This window comes from Adiantum capillus-veneris, chromosome 7, assembly GCF_014529385.1.
Source record: "Adiantum capillus-veneris isolate H3 chromosome 7, ASM1452938v2, whole genome shotgun sequence".
Lineage (NCBI taxonomy): Eukaryota > Viridiplantae > Streptophyta > Polypodiopsida > Polypodiales > Pteridaceae > Adiantum > Adiantum capillus-veneris.
Genome location: NC_140937.1, coordinates 103,937,560 through 103,960,633, shown reverse-complemented (window position 1 = coordinate 103,960,633; position 23,074 = coordinate 103,937,560). Strand labels below are relative to the sequence as shown.

Sequence of the window (23,074 nt, the reverse complement as noted above, 5' to 3'; positions counted from 1 at the left end):
AAGTAAAAAGTAAAAAGGTACCCTTCAGCATCAGTAGCATCAATATCCATTAGCATCAACATCTCAACATTTAGTCATTGTAGTAGCATTCGTACAAGAATAAAGAAAGTACTTGCTCTCGACAATAGAGCAAGGGGGCCCTTGAGGGTTGGGACCTGACATCCCTGTGTGGTCTCTTTTCTCTCTCTCGTTTCTCTTTTTCTTTCAGTTCAGTTGTTCTTTCAAGTGAAGTAAAGTGTCCCTTGTGTTTGTGTGCGGAGTACTAGATCCAAGCCAATTCTTTATCTCTTTCGCTGCACCCTAAACACAAAATGATGACGTGGCATATCCAATTGACAAGACCTAAAGTTATAAGCTGTTCCAACTTATAGGGTCCCGTCCAGTGGGGCCCTAGGGACAGTGGAGAATTACACACACAGAGAGAGAGAGAGAGAGAGAGAGAGAGAGAGAGAGAGAGAGAGAGAGAGAGAGAGAGAGAGAGAGAGAGAGAGAGAGAGACCCCGTTGACATGGCAGCTCTCCGCGTTTTGTGACGATTGGTGATGTGGCAGCTGTACAGAATTCTGTGATTTACATTTGTAGCCATTAGCGCTAGCTTTTGGACCTTGAAGCTTTTGAGTTTCAAGCTTTTCATGTATTGCTTTTGTAGAGCCCTTGGGGCCCTTTAAATTGAAACCCATGCTCACTCTCTGGCTCAGTCTGACTGACGAGCAGAGCAGAGGATAGAGGACCCTCGGACCTTGTAACTTTGCTCAATCATTAATACAAAAATAATACCGAAAGAGGCGCCAGTCTTCGGGGCCAATCTCTCTGGGCACGAAACTATGCCGGGCCGTGTTGACTCAATTGAACTGTGATTAACGTTGTGAAGTGGTTTTTAAGTGATTCTCTCGTGTGTCGTACCAGATTCTTGACTTGGGGTGTCCGAGTCTGTTACAGCAAGTTGTAGAAGTACTCCAAAAACTTCTATCGAGGTGTCTGGATTCGCTCCTAGTATGAGCTCTTTAATCACGCAAGAATGTCCTAGTGTGTTAGTCTCTGTTTAGCAACCATCTTTTCGTTGCAAGTTTGTTGTTTCTCTTCTCATGGGATGTGATATGATTTCTGGCATTGAATGATTATGTGAGCATGATCCACAAGTTAGTTGGAAAGAAAACACACTCACTCTCTCACGGGAAGGTGCCTCTCCCGTGGTCATTCGTGGTGAGCAAGGCCTCCATTCCTTGCCTCTAATCTCTCATGTGCAGGCTAAGTGTGAGCTAGGACAAGCGACATTCATTTATGCCACTCCAATGGCTCAGGACCTCAAGTCTCGAGAACGGTATATAGGTTTTTTTAAGAAGTATGAGCATCTCTTCTTGCAGGATGATCTTCCATCCTGTCTCCCTCGTGAGCATTCGGAGGATCATCGCATTGAACTCATGGAAGGAGCACAACACGTTAGCAAGGCTCCCTACCGCTTCAACAAGTCTCAAGAAGAAGAGTTAGAGCGGCAATTTAGTGCCTAGTGTAAGTCCTTTTGCTGCTCCTATTTTGTTTGTCCGCAAGAAAGATGGGTCTTTTCGTATGTGTGTAGATTACAGGGCACTCAATAAGATGACAATCAATAATAAGTTTCCGATGCTTCGCATTGTGTATATCCTCAATGGACTCAATGAAGCTAAGGTTTTCATCAAAGTCGATCTCAAGAGTGGATACCATCAGGTAAGGGTATTCAAGGGAGACATCTACAAGATTGCCTTTCGCACCGAGCTAGGGCAGAGGGAGTATGTTGTTGTGCCTTTTGGATTGACAAGTGTTGTAGGTACTTTCAACCATTTCATGGTAGGTTGTTTTGGTGACATGATAGGCATATGTGTGCTTATTTTTCTAGATGACATTCTGATTTTTTTTTTTGCCTCATGGGAACAGCATGAACGGGATGTGGAGAAGGTTTTAGCTCGTTTAGATGAGTGCCGGCTGTACATTGCAGCTAAGGAGTCGGAATTTTTTCTAACTGAGGTTACTTATTTGGGCTATATCATTTCTGCAGACGGTGTCAGGCTGGACCCCGCAAAGGTAGAACAAGTTCGTAATTGGGATGTGCGTTCTTTTTTAGGTCTGTGTTAGGTATATAGTTCGCATATAGAAAATTTTGCATGCATTGCCGCACTAATGACTGATGTTTTGAAAGGGGTAAAGACTCGACGCTAGCACGCTCGATTGAGGCTTTTGAAGCTCTCAAGGTTGTGGTGACTGAGGCCCTGTGTCTCATCCTTGCCTCTTAGGATGACCCCTTTGAGGTTTGGAGGATGCAAGCAATGTCACCATAGGAGCTGTGGCTTCAACAACATGGCCGTCCAGTTGCATTTCTCAGTGGAAAGTTAAACAGTGCAAAAAAGAATTACTTTGTGTACGATAAGGAACTTCTCTCTGTCATTCATTGTCTAAAGCATTGGAAGCATTTTTTGCATGGTAGATAGTTTATTGTTCGTATTGATAATCAAGTCCTCAAGTGGCTCTAGTCTATACCTAGTGCATATTGGAGTGATCGTCAGGTACTATTGTCTCAGTTTTTTGAGCAATTTGGTGGTTTGATTGAATATGTTCCTGGTAAAGCTAACGTTGTTGCAGATGCGTTAAGTCGCAAAGGACAGATCTTGGTCGTGAGTCGAGTTTTGCAGCCTCTATTAAAGGAGTATCTTTTGACAACATGAAGAATCAGTATGCAGATTCCTAGTTGATTTCTTACATGATATGCAAGAAGTGCTCCAGATGGCAAAAGAGAGCATTAAGACGGCACAAGATCGTGTCACTTTTTATGCCAATCAACATCGACACCCTTGCGAACTCCAGAAGGGCATGTGGGTGTACTTTAGGGGACCAAAGGATTCCAAAACGATCGGAATTGATTCACGCTCGAAGTTATTTTCTCGTTACTGTGGTCTGTTTTAGATCATAAAGAAGCTAAGTGGGGTTTCTTATGAGTTGGACCTGCCTCAAGGCACTACTGTTCATCCCGCGTTCCACGTGAGCCGTCTGAAAGAACGGTTAGGGCCGGATGATTTAGTAATTCCTTCTAAGCGAGTCTCGAACTTGGAAGACACCTTTCGTTACACTCCCCTTGAGCCTGAATCGGTTCTCGATCAAAGGATGCGGCGTGCACAAGTCTCGTAAGACTTTGTACCCCAAGTATTTGATCAAGTGGAAGCACCCGTTATGAATCCCAAGCTACTTGGGAATGAGTTACATTGTTAAGGAATCGCTTGCCGGTTTCATAATGGAGGATATTGCTGATGACAGCAATTAAAAAGACGGTTACAGACATCAGACAGAGGCCTGGGTGCCTGTAGTTATGTTTGGCCAATGTGAACCTAGCCCTTTAGTTATGAAGTCTATAAATAAGACTAGAGCCTCATTTGTGAGATATCTTGTGTGATCACCACACCAGGACTCTTGACCCTTGGCAGCTTTGCCCGCACATCCGTACTGGTGTGGGTGGTGGTATGGGACACCGCCCTTGTGGCAAAGGCTAGCTCGTTTGGCTGCAGGCCCCTAGGCTCGAGGGTGAGCCCGTATTGGCTCTATGATTGGGAGGTGAGCCTGATGTCTGCTCACTACGTGTGAGTTTGGCTTGTGTCATGTCATGTGCGTAGGATGGATCCGGCGAGGGACTAACATAGTTAGACTTTGATGTCTTAAAGTCATATGGGCATGATCAACATGTTAGACTTAGACCAGTGTGCTGCTTCACAGGTCTAGGGCATAGATCTACGGCTAGTATGTCTTCGGGCTGGCCACCCATAGTCTAGGTTGTACCTGGTCCGGGCGCCCTCATATATTTCCATATATCATTTTTTTGTTGGGTCGTAGGGATTTTTATTAGGCCTTGCCCTACCTCCCCTTGGGCACCTATTTATGGAGCCAGGGGGGTACCCACTTCCACATCTCACAGAGATCATCTGGTTATTGTACGAGTCTTCCTGCTCATGGTAGTCATGGGGGGCTGATCGCCCCCTCTTCACCATATCCAACGTCTCTCTCTCTCTCTCTCTCTCTCTCTCTCTCTCTCTCTCTCTCTCTCTCTCTCTTCCGCACACGCGCACTCTCACATGGTATCAGCAGCTTCAGGCTCTGCCTGCTTTGAGGCGCTACATCGCATCAAGTTCTTCTTTCAAGGGCTGGATCAGCCAGTGGTTTTTCCAACTGGAGCCAGATCTGCAAGTGTTTTTGCATCAGCCAGGCAAGCGAAGGAACAGGACGTTTCTATCGCGGGAATCCTCCTTCCCACCTGCGTTTTTATCTCTTCCACATTGGCGATCACCTGCTGGCTGCCAGTGCCAGCCTTTTCGGGCAGTTTTATCGCAGAAAACCCCTCCTATCCATCAGCATTTTTGCAGCCCATTAGCGTCATTGGGTGCAGCAGCATTTTTTTTAGCAGAGGGGGGCAGCGCCAGCATCAGCCGCGACTCAGATATTGCTATTCCCACCCGGCCTTGGCATCCGGTGCCTTGCCGGTCCCGTATCCTCTCAGATCGTCAGATTTCAGCCATTACCCCTGGGGTGACAATGGTTCACCACCCTTCCCTACACCCTCTGCACCGCTCCGGACCTTGCCGGGAGCGTACGAGCACGCTGAAAATCGCTGGACAGCAGCGTTTTCATCACCTCTCAGTTGCGTTTTGGGTGGACAACAGCCTCTTGGCTTGTGTTTTTCACAGAGGATGACCTTACCTCCTGGCAGGACACCATCCGATGGTGGTCCATGCGGTCTCTCAGTGACTGATATAATACATGGTATCTTTTATATCGGCTTGATCATCTACGGGCGTACTATCCTTGGGAGATCCATTCATTCCAGCCATCATTCGCTCGACGGTTGCGCACTCTAGAGGGGGCGGTGACTTGTGGTTTGCTATGGTACACACCTATGCACTCATTAGAGGAGTTCGCACGAGATATGGCCATGCTCATGGCATATGGGATTCCGACATTCCCAGAGAAGACACCACCATCTTGGGTGGACAGACACTTACCACTTGACCTCGACATGTCAGATCACTTGCTTACACATGAGCATCTACATGGACTTAGGGAGAGGATCTTGGATCTCTTCTTGGAGAGGTTCATTGCTTGGATCTACAGATTGGAGTGGGACTTCGGTTCTTTGGACTCTCTTGGAGAGTTACCTCCGAAATGTGGGAGATCAAGCATCACGTGACTACATCTGCAGTCACCCAAAGCTTGGCTTGGATGGTAGTGCAGTTGCTCTTCTACACTCTCGATCATTTGGATTCCTACCTTCAGAGTTGCTTACACTCACCCTTGGTAACCTTACAGCAGACTTATCCCCCGACCTGGGCAGTAGGCCACTCCCAGCTCATTCACATTGAGAGCCTGCGGTTTGGTGGCATTATTGGTGTAGATTCTGTTTTGGTTGACACCGGAGGATTGGAGGCAGGAGATACATGCAAGACGGCACATATAGATTGGTCTGGCCTTTCCTCTTCTCATAGTATCTTCACAGCGCAAACTTCTTTGTCTGGCTTCCCTACTTCTACAGAATGATCACGGTGCAGACAGCTTGGTCTGACCACACCTCTTCTCAGAGGCCCTTCACAACACAGGCTATTGAGTCTGGCTTTCCCCTCCTCTTGGATTACCCTACCTATTGACATGACACCATCCAGTGGTCGTCCGTGCGGTCTACGGGTGACTGCTGCAGCTTACGATAGCTTCTACAATGCAGATTGTTTAGTGTGGCTTTCCTTGATTCGGAGGACTTTTACGACGCAGATTTCTACATCTGGCCTTCCTAGAGTTTTACACAGCTAAGCCACCTGGCCACTTTGGGTTACAGGTTCATGCATTGACAGGCTTCCAATCATTCTCATGACGGTTCCTTGGCTTCTCCATTTTCTCCAGACGGTTTGACTACAGACACCACAAATCCTATTGGGCAGGACACTTGCAGGTCTATTGACACTTCTTTCACGACAAGGAGTTGTTTTCACACCAGGTTCGGGACCTTCACGTAGTACCTTCACACTACATCAGCGGAGTACAACAGTTTACTACACTGCTCGTGACGACACTTCATCATAGAGATCTCTTGGCGGTCTGGACACCCCAAATTGTTGCTACACTCGTGGAATTCGCCGGAGTATTGTCCTGCAGTAGTGGACATCGCAGCAGACATCTTCATCATTTGCCTCACATCTTCGACTTCGTGCGGTTTTTTCAGCATCGGGTGCTGAGAGGGGGTGTTAGACTTACACCACTCTGCTGCTTCACAGGTCTAGGGCATAGATGTACGGCTAGTATGTCTTCGGGCTGGCCACCCATAGTCTAGGTTGTACCTGTTCCGGGTCGCCCGAGTTTGGGGTCGGCCGTCCACTTTTGTCCGGGCGCCCTCATATATTTCTATATATCATTTTTCTGTTGGGTCGTGGGGATTTTTATCAGGCCTCTCTTTGTTCGGGCACCCTCATATATTTCTATATATCATTTTTCTGTTGGGTCGTGGGGATTTTTATCAGTCCTATTTATAGGGCCAGGGGGGTACCCACTTCCACATCTCACAGAGATTATTTGGTTATTGTACGAGTCTTCCTGCTCATGGTAGTCATGGGTGGCTGATTGCCCCCTCTTCACCATATCCAACGTTTGTCTCTCTCTCTCTCTCTCTCTCTCTCTCTCTCTCTCTCTCTCTCTCTCTCATGCTTCGGCACACTTGCACTCTCACACAACGGTCTCATTGGGAACAATATCTCTTGCTAGTTCAAGCAATTTTGAATGACTCCTATTCCAATGCCATTGGTAGAACTTCATATGAGGTAGTATTTGGACTTCCTTTCCAGTCTCTGTTGATTAGATCGGTTAGTCAGTTGCATGATGTCAATGCTGAGAGCCATTCCTAGGACGAGATTACTGAGAGTGTGAAGCTTCGACCAAGCAAAGCTTAGGAGTCTTATTCACGACAAGGTAATTAGCATCGTCAGGATGTTACTATCAAGGAAGAGGTTGGGTCTTTGAGGATCATGAACCAACGTCTTAAGCAAGTAGGAAAGAAGTGTCCAAAGTTGCAGTTTGTACCCGTGCTACAATCCATCAGGGAGAAACTTTGCCATTGGTCATCCTTGCATTTATCTTTGGCCGGAAGAGCTCTTGTGGTGAATCAGGGTCTTCTTGCGACAGCTTGGTTTACCAAATCCTGCATAACTCTTCACTCGGGCATCGTGGCACGCTTAAGACACCTTGTACACAACTTTTTGTGGGGTGGCATGGATGGCTCTACCGATACTCCACCACGAGTCCATTGGGACACAGTCAGGGAGGGAGGATTGGGGATGATTGATCCAGAGATGCAAAGCAAGACACTGCTTGTGAAGCTCATAGTACGCGGATTGTTTCTAAGAATAGAGCCTTGGAACACTGTATGCATCATGGTTTGTCACATACCTCCCCTCGTTTTGGAACTCTAGATGTTGCCTGTGTCTGGCCCGGACCATTAGATTCATTTTCACAGATGCACCCTTGGATATGTCCCATTTGTCACCATTTATGCGCTGCTTATTGCAGATTTGAAAAAACTCGTTGTGTTTTGATTTGATACTTGCCTTCTTCTGTGGAGGGGTAGCGAGGCAGCCACTTGTATGGAATGCATATGTGACAAATGCAGAAGACCATCACCTAGGTGAGAGGACTCACATTGATTGGGATGACGGACAGGCAAGCTCTTTACACTGTTGGTCAAATGATTCTTTGGTTGGGGCACAGGTTATTGGAGCAATCTACGGGATTCGTAGAGGGGTTAGCCCGTTTGAGAGAGACTGATGAGGCCATTCCACCTGATTGGCACGCCTTGATTGAGGGACAAACTACTTTACCTTCTCATCAAGGATGGTATACTTCGATCCCATCTCCAGAGACCCGATTGTTACGCAATAGGGGACTCTAGTCTTTGGCATCGCCGCGATTGGCCATGAAGGACATCACATCAGATTGGAATTTTAGGGTGAGATTTCAGTTGATCAGAGGTTGATTGCCCATTGGCAGCCTGTTAGAGTGGTTTGCTCTTTCAAGATGAGATCATGTGTTGACCTTGTTTTCATTGTTGAGGAGGCTTTAGATTTGGCAGGGTAAACCCCTTATTCAGTTGGACTGGGATCCTAGAGAGTGGCACTGGACTTCGTTGAGCGATGATGATGCCCCTCTATCCTTTTTTGAGTACACAATCTCCCTTGGAAGGAGGCTTCTTTTGTGCACACGACATCCACCTCATCGTCCACGCCAGTCCGAGCTATGGAAGGATCAACACATCCTCCCAGCTTTCCACTGATAGTTTTGGTCCTGCATGTGGACCCTCGGGATTAGCCGCAAGTTAATTTTTTTCTTGTGGATGATAGCACACGCTGGATTACCAGTAGGTACTTGGTTAGCAGTCATTGGTCATGATCCAACTTGTCAGAGATGTACTTTGGAGCCTGAGTCTTTGTGTTGCTAAATTGGCTTTATCTAACAGGAAAATAATTCTAAAAATTATTGGATTTATAAGTGAGAAGGGTTTTCTCGCTTGGAACACCAATAAAAATAATTCTAAATCAATTATTGGAATTTTAAGTGAGAGGGGTTTTCTCATTGGAGACATCCGAGTACAGAGAATTCCTAAGTGCGTCATTCAGAGTAATGACGGGAGCACTGTGAAAGGGAATATCTTTAAGGCCACCAGGAACCGGTACTTCTGATGCGTCACATCGGATGGGTGACAGGGAGCATCGGGAAGAAGTATCCGACCATCCGGGAACGGACATCCCTGATGCGTCATAGGATGGGTGACATAGAGCATCGTGAAGGGGATAGTACCGTAAGTTCGGCAGGAAAAGACTAGGTGATGGGTATTCCTGATGCGTCACAAGGGGGGTGATGAGTGTATCGGAAAGGGAACATCCATAGTTAGGAGAAAATTCCGAACTGTGTTGGTATTGTGCACAAGGAAAAGCAAGTACTTGAATGAAGATGGGTTCAGAGGAAACTTTGAGGAAAAATAGATGCTTTTTTTGAGAAAGTGGGATTGCTTTTCGGGAAAGCAGATGCTTTCCCGCGAGGAAGTCTGTCTGCGTTGCAACTGTGCATGTGATTGCATCCAAGGACGCGTGGGAAGTGACGTGAAAGCATTGTTTTTAACTTATAAGGTTTTATTGAGTTTTTGGGCAGATTCAGACTATTTTTAAAATACGCCGGCCGCCCACTTAATAAGTGGTTAGCCATCTGATAAATAAGGCAATAGATTAGCCAGTGTTTTCTCTCTGTCGGAAAAAACAAGGAAAAAAAGAAAAAAAGAAAAAAAGAAAAAGAAAAAAGAAACGGTCACGATCTCTACGCGAGCAGCCTGCGCTCAATTATTCGTGCCTGTGTCCAACAGCTATAAAAGCATCACATGCCCTCACTCAGAGGGAGGACCAATCTTTGCAAGGAGGAGATGCTGCAGCAGATTTCAGCCGTAAAGAAGACGTTGCAGGTGATGCCCATGGCTGCCCCAAGTGTACCAGATGTCGCCAAGACCCAGTGCGCGAGTTCCTTCGCGAAGAAGTGCCTACGGAGCGTGTTTTCATCGCGACAAGCTGCTGTTTTTCTCTGTTTTCAGCCCATAAACGACGGGGCTGATTTACGAGAAGGAACCCGAGAACACACCTCTTTTGTGTGTAGGATTGGAGGAGAGGATTTTCTATGTGGAGATCTCTTCTGGGGAATTGCTTTTCGAGAACCGAGTTGCGTTTCGAGCGTCGAGACTTTGAAGGTAACCATTTTCATGTTATGATCTCTAAGTATTTGTTTGCAGGTGTACTTTCTCTTAGTGAGGGAGTTGGAGCAGAGCTTAGAAGGCATGAGGCTCTGCAGGAGAAAAGCGCTCCAAGGAACTAGAGCCAAATCAGCCCAAGGGTTTCATACCCGAGTTTGGGAGGTAGATCCACGGATCTGAGAGAGGTAGTCTCTCAAGTTTGTGATCCGAAAGTTGGGATTCCCAAGTAAGGACTTCGTGTCCGGGAAAGTGGAGTTGTTTTGCGGGAAGAGGACTCTGGAAACAGAGTTGGAAAAGAGAGTTGCAGGGACGTCATGCCCTGAGTCTGGAAGGTGAGATCAAGAGGCGAGAACCTTGGTTCTCAAGGATTTGGAATAAGGAACGGAAGTTCCTTGGAATAGGGTTTTGCCCTAGGAATCGGAAGCTGAGGCTTCCGGGAACAATCAAGTCTTATTCTAGAACGAACGTGGTAATAAGTTCGGTTCAAGTGCTTGTATAGACTTCTCCTTAGTAATAAAGATACTATTACAGGGAGGACCGGCCTATCCTCTGGTCCCCAGTACTGTGTCGATCTTCTCACTCCCTCTCTCTCTCTCTCTGTATTTATCTCTCTCTAAATCTTTTGCTTCAATATTAAGTGATAAATCCTATTTATCCGAATGTATTTTATAGTGTTATGTGCTCCCGTTGGTGACACTGGTATCAGAGCATGGTCTCCTCTCTTTCTCTGTAAAGGAGGAGGACGACTCTGGGAAGATACGGGAAGAAGCCATGACAAGCCAAGAGAGAAGTAAGCAGGCGGAACCCTAAGTCCTGCAAGGAAAAGCTCGTAGAGTTATAATTTTTTTTTTCTCTCTGTAGAAGTCGACACAAGACTTGGGATTCTCTGAGAAGGCGACAAGAGCATGATGCTCAAGAACCTAGAGAATCCAAGGAGCGGAATGCTGAAGATACTTCAGAACTCAGAAAATATCCATGAACATCAATCCAGAACCATAGTGAAGAAATCCTGTCATTCTGGGAAGGATATGAAGGTCTTTACACCTCAAAACACTCCGGTCAAGTTTCATACTTTTGACGGAAGGGAAGATGCTCTGAAAGCTACCGCTTTAATTGGACGGTTTGAAGTTTCCTTTGCAAATTGCAATTTCTCAGAAGCGTCGAAGGTGAGGCATGTGACCAAACACCTCAAGGGGAATTGCAAGTACTTGGTGGTATACCAAAGCTCTGCAAGGAACTTACAACAAGACTTGGATTCAATTCAAAGGTTGAATTTTTCAATTTTTTTTTTTCCTCTACGCTTTGAGGAGGAACACGAGCGAGTCAAAGCAAGTAGTGGTTTATTCTTGCCAAGGTAGCTCCACTCTTGATCCTCTTTGAGGAAGGAAAGATGAAGAAATTTAACGAAGGACTTTTGCTCGATTTTTGTAGACGCATCTGCAACATACTTTGCAGCAGATGGTGGAGTCAGCAATAAAAGTTGAAAGTGTACACCTTAGTGTACATAGAATACAATCCCCACAGTGGGACAAGAACCATTGGACATAGAAACAACGAATTTTTGTTACCTCTCCTCGAAGGATACATTTCTATCCAGAGAAAGTTTGGAGTAAGGGAATTCAATCTAACTCCTGAGTTTTTAATAGAAGACCCTCAAACTTTAAGTGCGAGGGTAGGTCTTTGATCAAAGTTAAATCTTTGAGGAATTCATAAACTGTGTATTGCTTTTATGCACGAGGTATGCATGTGTCTAACTAGAACAATCACTCTCGAGTGTTTAGGAGAGTAGAATTGAGTTGAAACATTGCTTTATGCGATGGATTGGTCTGCTCAAATATCCGGAAGGTCAACTATTGACCTCGTATCCGGTAGTTCACCAACAAATTCCTTGCTATTGCGGGTAGGACGGCAGAAAGGAAGGAATCAATCCGCAATTTCAGCAAGAAAAGCTTTCACTAAGCTTGAGTACCTTATGAACCAACACTCCTTACCCGGGAAGATATGGTAGTGCTTCTCGCACAAGTGAATGAACACTCTCTTTATGAGTAAAGGAGCAAGAGACTGCTACGGCTTGTGCTCGAGGAATCCAAGGATTGAAATCCTAGCTTATTTGATGAGCGGGGTTTGCTCTAAGAACGAGCCAAGGGATCGTCAGGTTAAGCGTCTTCGCTCTAAGGATCTTACAAAGGGAAGGTAATTTCCCAGGCTCACTGAAACTTATGTACATCTTTGGGTACATGGATAACACACGAAGATGCAGACCTATGCTAACGTGGGTCATCTACCAATCGATTTTTTTTTTCTGCTGAACGGAATGAGATGAACCAACTTCCTTTTCAGGAATTGGACGAGAGTTTGTTATACTCTCTTGAGCGCCTTTTTGCGCGCAAGGATATTCCGACACGAGGATCTCTATTTCAAATGTGTTCGGTAGAAGGAATTTGAGTTTCTCTATGTAGAAGAGGTTTTCTAATGGTCGTTGATCATTGAGTATGCTATGTGCTTTTACTGCTTTTACCATTACAGTAGCAACTTTTGGTTGCGGTATATGTTTCTCCATGAGCAGGTCAAGTAGCATTTACACGTTGCTCGAATAAATTCGAACTATTATGTTCGTAAGAATATAGTTTGCCAACCCTTTCAAAATGGTAAGAATTACATACGGGAGAACATCCCTGAGAATCAAAGAGGATTCGCTCTATTGTGAACTGGGTTTGAACGTACGTTCAGAAAATGCTATGGCTAGAATCCTATCTGCCTGAGATTTTGCAAGTCGTCATTGATACTCGCAAGGTGAATCATTTTTTATGATTTTGTAAGGAAGAGACGCTAATGGGCGTCGGGAAATCACTATTGGTGGTAATAACTCGCAGGAGGAAAAGATTGGAAGGAAGTGCCGCCGTGCACAAAGAATCTTCTGATTAGAACCGTCCGCCTACGTTGAGCGACAGCCCGGAACAAGATCCTTCTCTAAGGTGATCGCAAACTTTGTTTGTGAAAGAAAGACATCGAGCTTAATGCTCTATGACTTGGGCATTCCCTATGTGGGAGGACACAAGAGGCTTAATACCCTCTGGACTAACATCGCATGATTATGCGCAAGGACAGATACCTAGATTGATTTCTAGGAAGATTATTCTTCTCGAATTTGAGAAGACGGAATCAAGTTAACAAAGTTTCGGATAAGGAAACTTTGGATCATAACAATTGGCCTACCCAAAGCAAAGGCTCCGGAATAAGAACTTACTTTGGTAAGATGACACACTTTGTTTGCCACAGGAAGATTCACATGAGCTTAATGCTCTCGACATGCCCGATGTGAGAGGACACAAGAGGTTTAATATCCTCAGGACTAATAGAGCAAGGTTATGCGCAAGGGCAAAGACCTAGATTGATTTCTAGGAGGATTATTCTTCTCGGTAAGAAGAACTTACTTTGGTAAGATGGCATACTTTGTTTGCCACAGGAAGATTCACATGAGCTTAATGCTCTCGACATGCCCGATGCGAGAGGACACAAGAGGTTTAATATCCTCAGGACTAATAGAGCAAGGTTATGCGCAAGGGCAAAGACCTAGATTGATTTCTAGGAGGATTATTCTTCTCGGGATTGAGAAGGTGGAATTGAGTTAACAGATTCTCGGATGAGGAAACTTCCGATTTCTTGGAAAGACGCGAATGATGAGTTCTTACATGGCTCGTAAGTTTGATGATTAGTGAAGGATATTCTCGAGGTACTAGAGGAAGGATATGAACTGGTAAGGTAAGCATTGAATTATTGAATTTTTGAATTTCTGTTTAATTTAAGTTTTAACTTCTCTTTTGAGAAAGGACCGGCTCAACTCACCATTGAGCAAGATTTTGAATTTTTCCGGTTTCTCCTCAGCAGTTCAGTTGGACCTCTACAGTTGAGAACAACTGTTTATAAGTGAGAGAGATGTTGCTAAATTGGCTTTATCTAACAGGAAAATAATTCTAAATGAATTATTGGATTTATAAGTGAGAAGGGTTTTCTCGCTTGGAACACCAAGAAAAATAATTCTAAATGAATTTTTGAAAATTTAAAGTGAGGGGTTTTCTCACTGGAGACATTCGAGTACAGAGAATTCCTAAGTGCGTCATTCAGAGTAATGACGGGAGCACTGTGAAAGGGAATATCTGTAAGGCCACCAGGAACGGGTACTTTTGATGCGTCACATCGGATGGGTGACAAGGAACATAGGAAGAAGTATCTCACCATCCGGGAACGGACAACTCTGATGCGTCATAGGATGGGTGACATAGAGCATCGTGAAGGAGATTGTACTGTAAGTTTGGTAGGAAAGGACTAGGTGATGGGTATTCCTGATGCGTCACAAGGTGGGTGATGAGTGTATCGGAAAGGGAACTTCCATAGTCAGGAGGAAATTCCGAACTGTGTTGGTATTGTGCAAGGAAAAGCAAGTACTTGAATGAAGATGGGTTTAGAGGAAACTTTGAGGAAAAATAGATGCTTTTTGAGAAAGTGGGATTGCTTTTCGGGAAAGCAAATGCTTCTCCGTGAGGAAGTCTATGTCTGGATTGCAACTGCGCATGTGATTGCATCCAAGGACGCCTGGGAAGTGACGTGAAAGCATTGTTTTTAACTTATAAGGTTTTATTGAGTTTTTGGGCAGATTCAGACTATTTTTAAAATACGCCGGCCGCCCACTTAATAAGTGGTTAGCCATCTGATAAATAAGGCAATAGATTGGCCAGCGTTTTCTCTCTGTCTTTTTCTGGCAGAACAGCGCAGGGAAAAAGAAAAGGAAAAAAAGAAAAAAAGAAAAAAAGAAAAAGAAAAAAGAAACGGCCGCGATCTCTACGCGAGCAGCGTGCGCTCAGTTATTCTTGCCCGTGTCCAGCAGCTATAAAAGCATCACATGCCCTCACTCAGAGGGAGGACCAATCTTTGCAAGGAGGAGATACTGCTGCAGATTTCAGCCGTAAAGAAGACGTTGCAGGTGATGCCCATGGCTGCCCCAAGTGTACCAGATGTTGCCAAGACCCAGTGCGTGAGTTCCCTCGCGAAGAAGTGCCTATGGAGCGTGTTTCCATCGCGACAAGCTGCTGTTTTTCTCTGTTTTCAGCCCATAAACGTCGTAGATGGGGCTGATTTACAAGAAGGAACCCGAGAACACACCTCTTTTGTGTGTAGGATTGGAAGAGAGGATTTTTTATAAGTATTTGGCAGGTGTACTTTCTCTTAGTGAGGGAGTAGGAGCAGAGGAAGGCATGAGGCTCTGCAGGAGAAAAGCGCTCCAAGGAACTAGAGCCAAATCAGCCCAAGGGTTTTGTACCCGAGTTTGGGAAGTAGATCCACGGATCGGAGAGAGGTAGTCTCTCAAGTTTGTGATCCGGAAGTTAGGATTCCCAAGTAAGGACTTCGTATCCGGGAAAGCGGAGTTGTTTTGCGGGAAGAGGACTCTCGAAATAGAGTTGGAAAAGAGAGTTGCAAGGATGTCATGCCCTGAGTCTGGAAGGTGAGATCAAGAGGCGAGAACCTTGGTTCTCAAGGATTTGGAATAAGGAACGGAAGTTCCTTGGAATAGGGTTTTGCTCAGGAATTGGAAGCTGAGGCTTCCGGGAACCATCAAGTCTTATTTTAGAATGAACGTGGTAATACGTTCCGTTCAAGTGCTTGTATAGACTTCTCCTCAGTAATAAAGATACTATTACAGGGGGGGGGGGGGGGGGGGACCAGCCCATCTTCTGGTCCGGTACTGTGTCGATCTTTTCACTCTCTCTCTCTCTCTCTATTTATTTCTCTGTATATGTTTTGGCTTCAGTATTAAGTGATAAATCCTATTTATTCGAATGTATTTTATATTGTTATGCGCTCCCGTTTGTGACACTTTGAGGCACCGTTTCTGGGTTTGTCCATATGCACAGCCAATGTGGATGGCAGTTTGTTGTTTGTTGATTAGAGTGGGCATCCATGATGGGTTTCATACGTGGGGGGCAGTTGCATGGCTTTTGCAATTTCCGGGGTCACACACCTTTTCTTAGGGCTTGCCGACAGATCCGGTCTTCCTGCTTACTTCCTTAGGATACAGACTAGGTACTCTACAATTGATACCCGATGTAGGTCACGAGTTGGATTTGTGCCACCGAGGCACAATTTTCACCACGATATGCAGCATCACACTTTGGACCATGTGGAAGGCTCGCTATGCCCACATTTTAGGCTCTCAGTCCTCCCTATGTCCACCGTTTTGACAGCCATTTGGAGAGAGCTGCTGCACACTCTTCGCAGTCAGTGGGATTCTTTAGCAGGCCCCTCTAGGGCAACGGAGCAGCGTCCATGTGTCTTTCTTCACAGATGGTTGAGATCGTCAGTTCTTTTCCGTCGAGATCATGGCCACATCACATGACATTATGCACCCCCACAGTGGTTCCTTTTACATTCATCATATAGGCCACCTTGATGTTTCTATAGTTCACACTTGGTAGCCCACTTTTGTACTTCCTAAAATCGGCATGTACAACGTAGAGGGCGGTACTAATTCAATTACGCGTTAACATTACACGGAGCACTGAGAAGGAAAGAGAACACAGATGCGTCCAACGACTAGAATGTCACTGCGCACACGGAGATTGACACCCTGTAGGCCCCAAAGACTGGTGCCCCTTTCGGTATTTCTTTATTCAATTGAAAATAGACGACCCGAACACGTAGATCAAAGTCTCACAAAGCTGTCCAAACCTGGCGAGGGCTGAAAACGCAGGTTTCCTACCTGATTTCGGCAGCATAACGTTGCCAAAACCCATGTAGGTCAAAAGTATCCGTCTAGGACGGATTCCCTCGCAATTTAGAAGCTTTCTGGTGAGCTGTAACAGAAATTCAGCATGCTGTAATTCCCTGTTTTGCCACTGCCAGGTGCCTAATGCCTTGTCTAAGCATGCCCATGCCTTCCTGGATGTTATCTTGGAGTTGAGGTGCGAAACCCTAAACTTGCAGAAAAACACAGCAGGCTGTAATTCTCTGTTTTGAATCGTTTTTAGCGGAGCGAACATGTCTACGCGTGTCCCAAGGGCTTTTGCACGCAATTGGACAATTCCCTTGTAATTTGGAGGAGTTCTCACGCGAGAAAACTCTCCAAGTTCGTAATCTTTCGCGATGTAATTGTGCGTACCTGTAGGGGATTAGAAATTAGCTAATCCGGTGCCTCTTCAAGGTTGTTGCCTTGGCAAACGCACATCAAACCCCCAAACTGTACATAGTCAACAGAGTAGCCCAACTACTGGGGCATTACCATATGTGCAAAGGGAAGAAAGAGATGCACGAGAGAAAATCATCGTGCTACATGAGACAAAGGAGAAGGCAAGTTTTCCATTAAAGGTGTGATCACTTGCACCCACTACTCACACACACTGTAGGTGACAATGCTCCAAAAATCTGCCTCCACTTCAATTTTGGGCGCCCCCTCTTGGATGAGGCTTCTAGAATGTGTGTGTTGGTCTGCATGCAACTCCCCTACTGCCATGTGTCCATTTGACTCCCTTTGGTTTAATTTCCTAGTACCCACCAACTTATAAAGTTGTAAGTGACTTGCCAAGTGGTTTAAAGTCCCTCTGGCGCACACAGGCTTGCATACTAATCAGAATTCAGTGTGACCGAGCGACCTAGCTCTCGATGTGAGAAACCTGTTCGGCCATTGCCGTTTCACACTGGCCATGCAATGTCCACTTGCACCTTTTCAAGGGTCCGGGGAAAACAAGTAAAATAAAATAAATAAAAATATGTAGTATATGTTTAGAGAAGGCAACAGGAAAAATACACCTACTGGTGACACACCCCACCAAGTGTTTGTAAGCCATGCAGGTGCATGAAGCTATTTGAACTGGACCCACGCTCTAGGGGCTTGACCCTGATTCAACAATGCAGTCCACCATTGAAGCGCATTCCCTTTCAAGAAAGTGGCAACCTTGCGTATCTTCAAAGACTATGAAGTTTCCTCCAACATAAGGTGCATCAAATTGTTGTATGAAGGTCAAAGCCTTCAATTGATACTCAGCTCCCCTGAAAGTTTCAAACTTCACTAGTGAGCTTGCCCACCTTCCTTGTAATCCATAGGCTGACTCAAAGGAGTCACATTGTCATAAACAGGTGCCCGCAAAAGTGGTGCTCCACGATTGTTTATTCCAGCACTCGCATCACGTGTTTTACTTGTCATGTCTACATTTTGGACATATGGCTGTGAAAAACCAAATCGTGTTCCAGGCGTTCGAAATTAACCATAGGTACCTTGAAAACTTGGTTGGACACCCATGTTCCCGTACATAGGGTTATCCATACCTGTTTGTATTGTCCCGAACATGTTCCCCGGCATATAACCTGTGGAAGGTCCACCCATAGCTTGAAACACCGAACCACCTCCAAAATAACCAGGATATGTAGTAGGTAACGGAAGGGTCTGATGCATAGCCTGCTCATTACTTCCTTGACTATTCACAAACAGTTCATGTCCAGGTAAAGCAAATTGCTTCGGATCATTGGACACCGCTGGTTGCTCAATCACATGGGCTTTCCCTCGAGTACCACGAGACCTCTGTTCTTTGGAAATCTCCTTTTCTTGCAACGGCTCAGTCATGCCTTGTGTCGGAGCCTGAAAACCCTGTGTCGGCACCTGAAATTCTTGTGTAGGAGCGTGTAAGAACTCCTGCATCCTTGGGTTGTTAGCCAACTGTTGAAACATTTCCATGCAACTACGTAGTTGAGCTCTGAACAATGTGTCCTCTTCTTGAAGAGTTGAAGGAACTTTCTCAGTGCCATGTGAGGAAGATCCCTCTTTAGGAACTTGGTCTCTCTTCTCTATCATAACGTTGCTTTCACCCACAACAATCCACACTGTATTTTTTGAAGAAAAAGTGGCTATCCCGTTGATGGAAGCATATAACTGGCCTGTACACCATAGAGGGCAATCATAGAGGGCAATACTAATTCAATTACCTGTTAACTTTACACAGAGCACTGAGAAGAAAAGAGAACATAGATGTGTCCAGCGACTAGAATGTCTTTGCGCACATGAAGACCGACACCCTGTAGGCCCCAAAGATTGGCGCCCCTTTCGGTATTTCTTTATTCATTTGAAAATAGACGACGTGAACACGTAGATCAAAGTCTCACAAAGCTGTCCAAACCTGGCGAGGGCTGAAAACGCAGGTTTCCAACCTGATTTCGGTAGCACAATGACACCAAGATCCCTATAGGTCAAAAGTACTTGTCTAGGACGGATTCCCTCCCAATTTAGAAGCTTTTCGGTGAGCTGTAATAGGAATTTAGCGTGCTGTAATTCCCTGTTTAGCCACTGCCAGGTGCCCAAAGCCTTGTCTGAGCATGCCAAGGCCTTTCCGAGGCTCCCTTGATGTTCTCTTGCAGTTGAGGTGCGAAACCCTAAACCTGCAGAAAAACACAGCAGGCTGTAATTTTCTGTTTTGGATCATTTTTAGTGGAGCAGACATGTCTACACGTGTCCCAAGGGCTCCCGCACGGAATGAGAGAATTCGCCTATAATTTGGATGAGTTTTCCTACGAGAAAACTCTCCAAATTCGCAATCTTTTACGATGGAACTGTGCGTACCTATGGGGGATTAGCAATTAGCTAATCCGGTTCTTGTTTAGAAGGCTCTTGCCTTGGCAAACGCGCATAAAACCCCAAAATTGTACATAGTCAACTGAGTAGCCCAACCAATGGGGCATTACCCTATGTGCAAAGGGGAGAGAGAGATGCACGAGAGCAAATCATTATGCTACATGAGACAAAGTGAAGGCAAACTTTTCCGTTAAAGGTGTGATCACCTGCACCCACTACTCACACATTGTAGGTCATAATGCTCCAGAAATCAGCCTCCACTTCAATTTTGGGCGCCCCCTCTTGGATGAGGCTTTTGGAATGCGTGTGTGTTGGCTTGCATGCAACTCCCCTACTGCCATGTGTCCATTTGAATCCCTTTGGTTTAATTTCCTAGTACCCATCAACTTATAAAGTTGTAAGTAACTTACCTAGTGGCCCAAAGTCCATCTGGCGCACACAAGCTTCCATACTCATCAGAATTCAGTGCTAATAGCCTAATTGGCCAGACCAGTCCGAGACTGACCGACCTAGACTCCCAATGTGAGAAACCTGTTCGGCCGCAACCGTTTCACACTGTCCATGCAATGCTCATCTCCTTTTGGCCCCGTGGTGAGCGTGGCCTAGAAACACATATCCATGTTCTAGCTCTTGTTTTGCTTTTATTCCCCATATTAAATGATCAGTTTAACATGAGAAAATCATTTGGGTAAAGCTAGATATTAGATTTTATAACATTACCTCTCCCTTGAAACCATAGTCGTCCTTGACTACGAGGTAGAGAAGATAAAGTCTTAGTCATTAGTCCATTTTTCATAGCGGGTAGAGGATCCCTTGTTACCCTTCGACATCATTCCAGAATGGATGACTAGTCCATTTGGTGCTTGGGAGACGTAGCTGCCACAAGCATGTCTGATCTTTAGTCCATATCATAGTTCCTAAGTAGAGTGACAAATTCTACTTGGTGTTTGAGAGACGTCATCAACACAAACATGATTCTAAGCATGCATTTTACTTAAATTTATGCACAATAAGAAAAAACAAGTCTTATAAGACAAAAACATTGTTCATTTGAAATCATTTCACATTTTCTTACCTTAATTTAGCATTGTAAGCATTGACAAGGTTCATACTATCCTTAAGCTGTGTACCTTGCATCCATCTAGCATCTTCAAAAGGATAATTTTTGAACTTAATAAGATATCGTTGGATAATCTTACCATGCCGTAGCACCTTGTATTCATGCTGAAGGATAGCTTCAGGTTGTAGCACCTCTTCTTGATCTTCGATCTCTGGTGGGTCTTCAATAATTGGTTCTCTTTGTGGATCTCCTTTGTAAGGCTTAAGTAGGCTCACATGAAAAGCATTGTGTATGAGTCAATGGTTGGGGAACTTGAGTTGATAATCCATGTCATTGATTGGCTTCAAGATTTGAAAATGACCATAGTATCTTTTTGCTAGTTTAGCATAATACTTTTGATGGTCCGAAGGATTTTTGCCCCTCGTTTTCCTTAATTGAGCCATGGGAAACTTGAGTAAGACCCAATCATTTTCTTTGCACCTTGGGTCCCGGGGAAAAACAAGTAAAAATAAAATAAATAAAAATATGTAGTACATATCTAGAGAAGGCAACAGGAAAAATATACCTCCTAGTGACACTTCCTTTGGTTGATGGGCCATTGTGCATCTCCAGAGGTCTAGTATGTAAACATAATACAGCCCCCTTTACTGGTTTGAGAGAGAGAGAGAGAGAGAGAGAGAGAGAGAGAGAGAGAGATTCTTACACAACTCTTAACACTCATGTGAGTGACATATATACAATATTTTTCTAGTTTCCAGCATGCAGAATGTGCGCCATTTAAACAGCATGCTTTAGCTTTTGTAAAAATTGATGTGCAAGAGTTTCTTAGTGGTGTCTATTAAAGTGAGCTCACTTAGGCTACATCTATTAGTATTAGGCAGGCCTTGTGCTTGTAATTGCCAGTCTTAAATCTTGGCTGTTTGCTTTTCAGTTTTCATTAATGACTTGGGGAATGTTACACAATGATTGTTAGTGAAAACAACCCGCAGTAGTAGCTTTTTGGGGGGTGAAACCATCTTGTGGTAGCTTAAGTTGATTTGACTGCCTCTAGAAAAAGATTATTTAGCTTGTCCAACTTCATATGATAGAGAAATTTTATGGTTCTGTTTAATGTTTTGACGCATTCTTTTTCTTGCATGGCCAGGGCAATCAAGCTACGAATCTGCATTCTTGTTTCCTTGCAGCAAGTGAAGCTAGCTAATTTGAGAAGATTGTCCTTGGAAGAATTAATGGAAGATGCAGCAAAGTTGGAGATGCGGCATTGGGCCAATTTTGACCATGCATACATGAGAGACTTTTTTGTGAGTCAGCAGTCAATTATGAAATTTGAGGAGGTTCAGCGGGAGGTCAATGCTGCAATTGCAGAGCGGAATGCAGCCTTAGAAGAGAAGAAGCATGCTAATGCAGCGCGTGATTCTGCTTTGCTGCAGAGGGACATAGCCTATGCTGAAAGGCATGCTGCCTTGATGGACCGGGACAATGCGCTAGCAGAAGTCGCCATGATCGAGGAAGAACGACTCAATTCAGGTAGTGCAGCCAAAATGACGCAAGTGGTTAACATTCCCGTGGATCGCTTTCCTGAGGGTTCGAATCTCCTTTGTTCCTCAACTCACATCAATGGGATGGAGATCAATCACATAGAAGGTAAGCTACCTCAAAGGCGAGCGAAGCAGCCGGTTAAGAACTCAGAGGAAGAGAACTCCAGGAAAGGAAAAGATGGTGAGTCAAAGAAGGGATCAAAGGCTGCAAGGAAGAGACAGAAGGTCCAAGATCAGGAGGCGGGGTCGTCCAATGTGAAGATCAAGAGGGAGGATAATTCTAAAGCTATGGTTTTGTATGAGCCACAGGTTGATATGTCTTCAACAGCTCTACCATTTTGCTCGTGTACCGGGGTCAACCGACAGTGTTATAGGTGGGGAAGCGGTGGGTGGCAATCGTCGTGCTGCACCAACTCTCTCTCAGAATATCCACTTCCTATGAGTAGTACAAAACGTGGGTCTCGAGTTGCAGGCCGGAAAATGAGTGGAGGAGCATTTAAGAAGCTTTTGGAGAAACAGGCCAGAGATGGTGTTGACATCACACAACCTATTGACCTCAAGGTTCACTGGGCAAAACATGGTACTAACAGATACATTATAGTCAGATAGGACTTTTTGATGTTCTTTGCTCTTTGGACAGAAAAGGCCATTTTATCAGAATCTAGATAGCCCTCACTATCTTGAGCAGGTCACTGCTGATGGCATTAGTGGAGGTTATTGTTCTAAATTACTTTAGGGTTTCATGAAAATGCTCATGACCCTGATATGATAATTTGTCTGTTTCTTTATCTTCTTTTAATGACCCATTTTTTTTTCGACTTTAGGTGCCTTTAGGCTTTAACTACTTGTATTTTGTTGTGTTTGGACGTTGGAATACAGTCCATGTCTAATTATAGACAGTTTTGAATCATTCTTTAGGTTCATGATGTAGATGGGTTTCCGTTGCATTGTGACTGTCTTTGGGTGGCAAAAATATCTGAATTTTTGAAGTGTACACGTACAGGTTGTTGCTTGCCTTTGGTGAGCATTTTTGCAGTTCCAATACACCAAATTCTATCCTTAGAGAGCAAATGAGAAATTTCA

General features: G+C 44.8%; 1 protein-coding gene across 2 annotated transcripts in view; it reads left to right on the top strand.

Annotated features, from left to right (window-relative positions):
- LOC147454360 (uncharacterized) overlaps positions 1-22,809 on the top strand; it is a 64,655-nt gene extending 41,846 nt beyond the window's left edge. The window contains exons 1-2 of one of the 2 annotated variants that reach the window (XM_086516350.1): positions 1,923-2,057; positions 21,598-22,809. In XM_086516350.1, coding sequence (XP_086372476.1) covers positions 21,683-22,600 — 918 coding nt within the window. In that variant the 5' untranslated portion in view covers positions 1,923-2,057; positions 21,598-21,682 and the 3' untranslated portion in view covers positions 22,601-22,809. Of the gene's footprint in view, positions 1-1,922; positions 2,058-21,597 lie in introns of those variants that run through there. The other variant, XM_086516349.1, reaches the window with a different exon arrangement.
- The last annotated feature ends 265 nt before the right edge of the window (positions 22,810-23,074 follow it).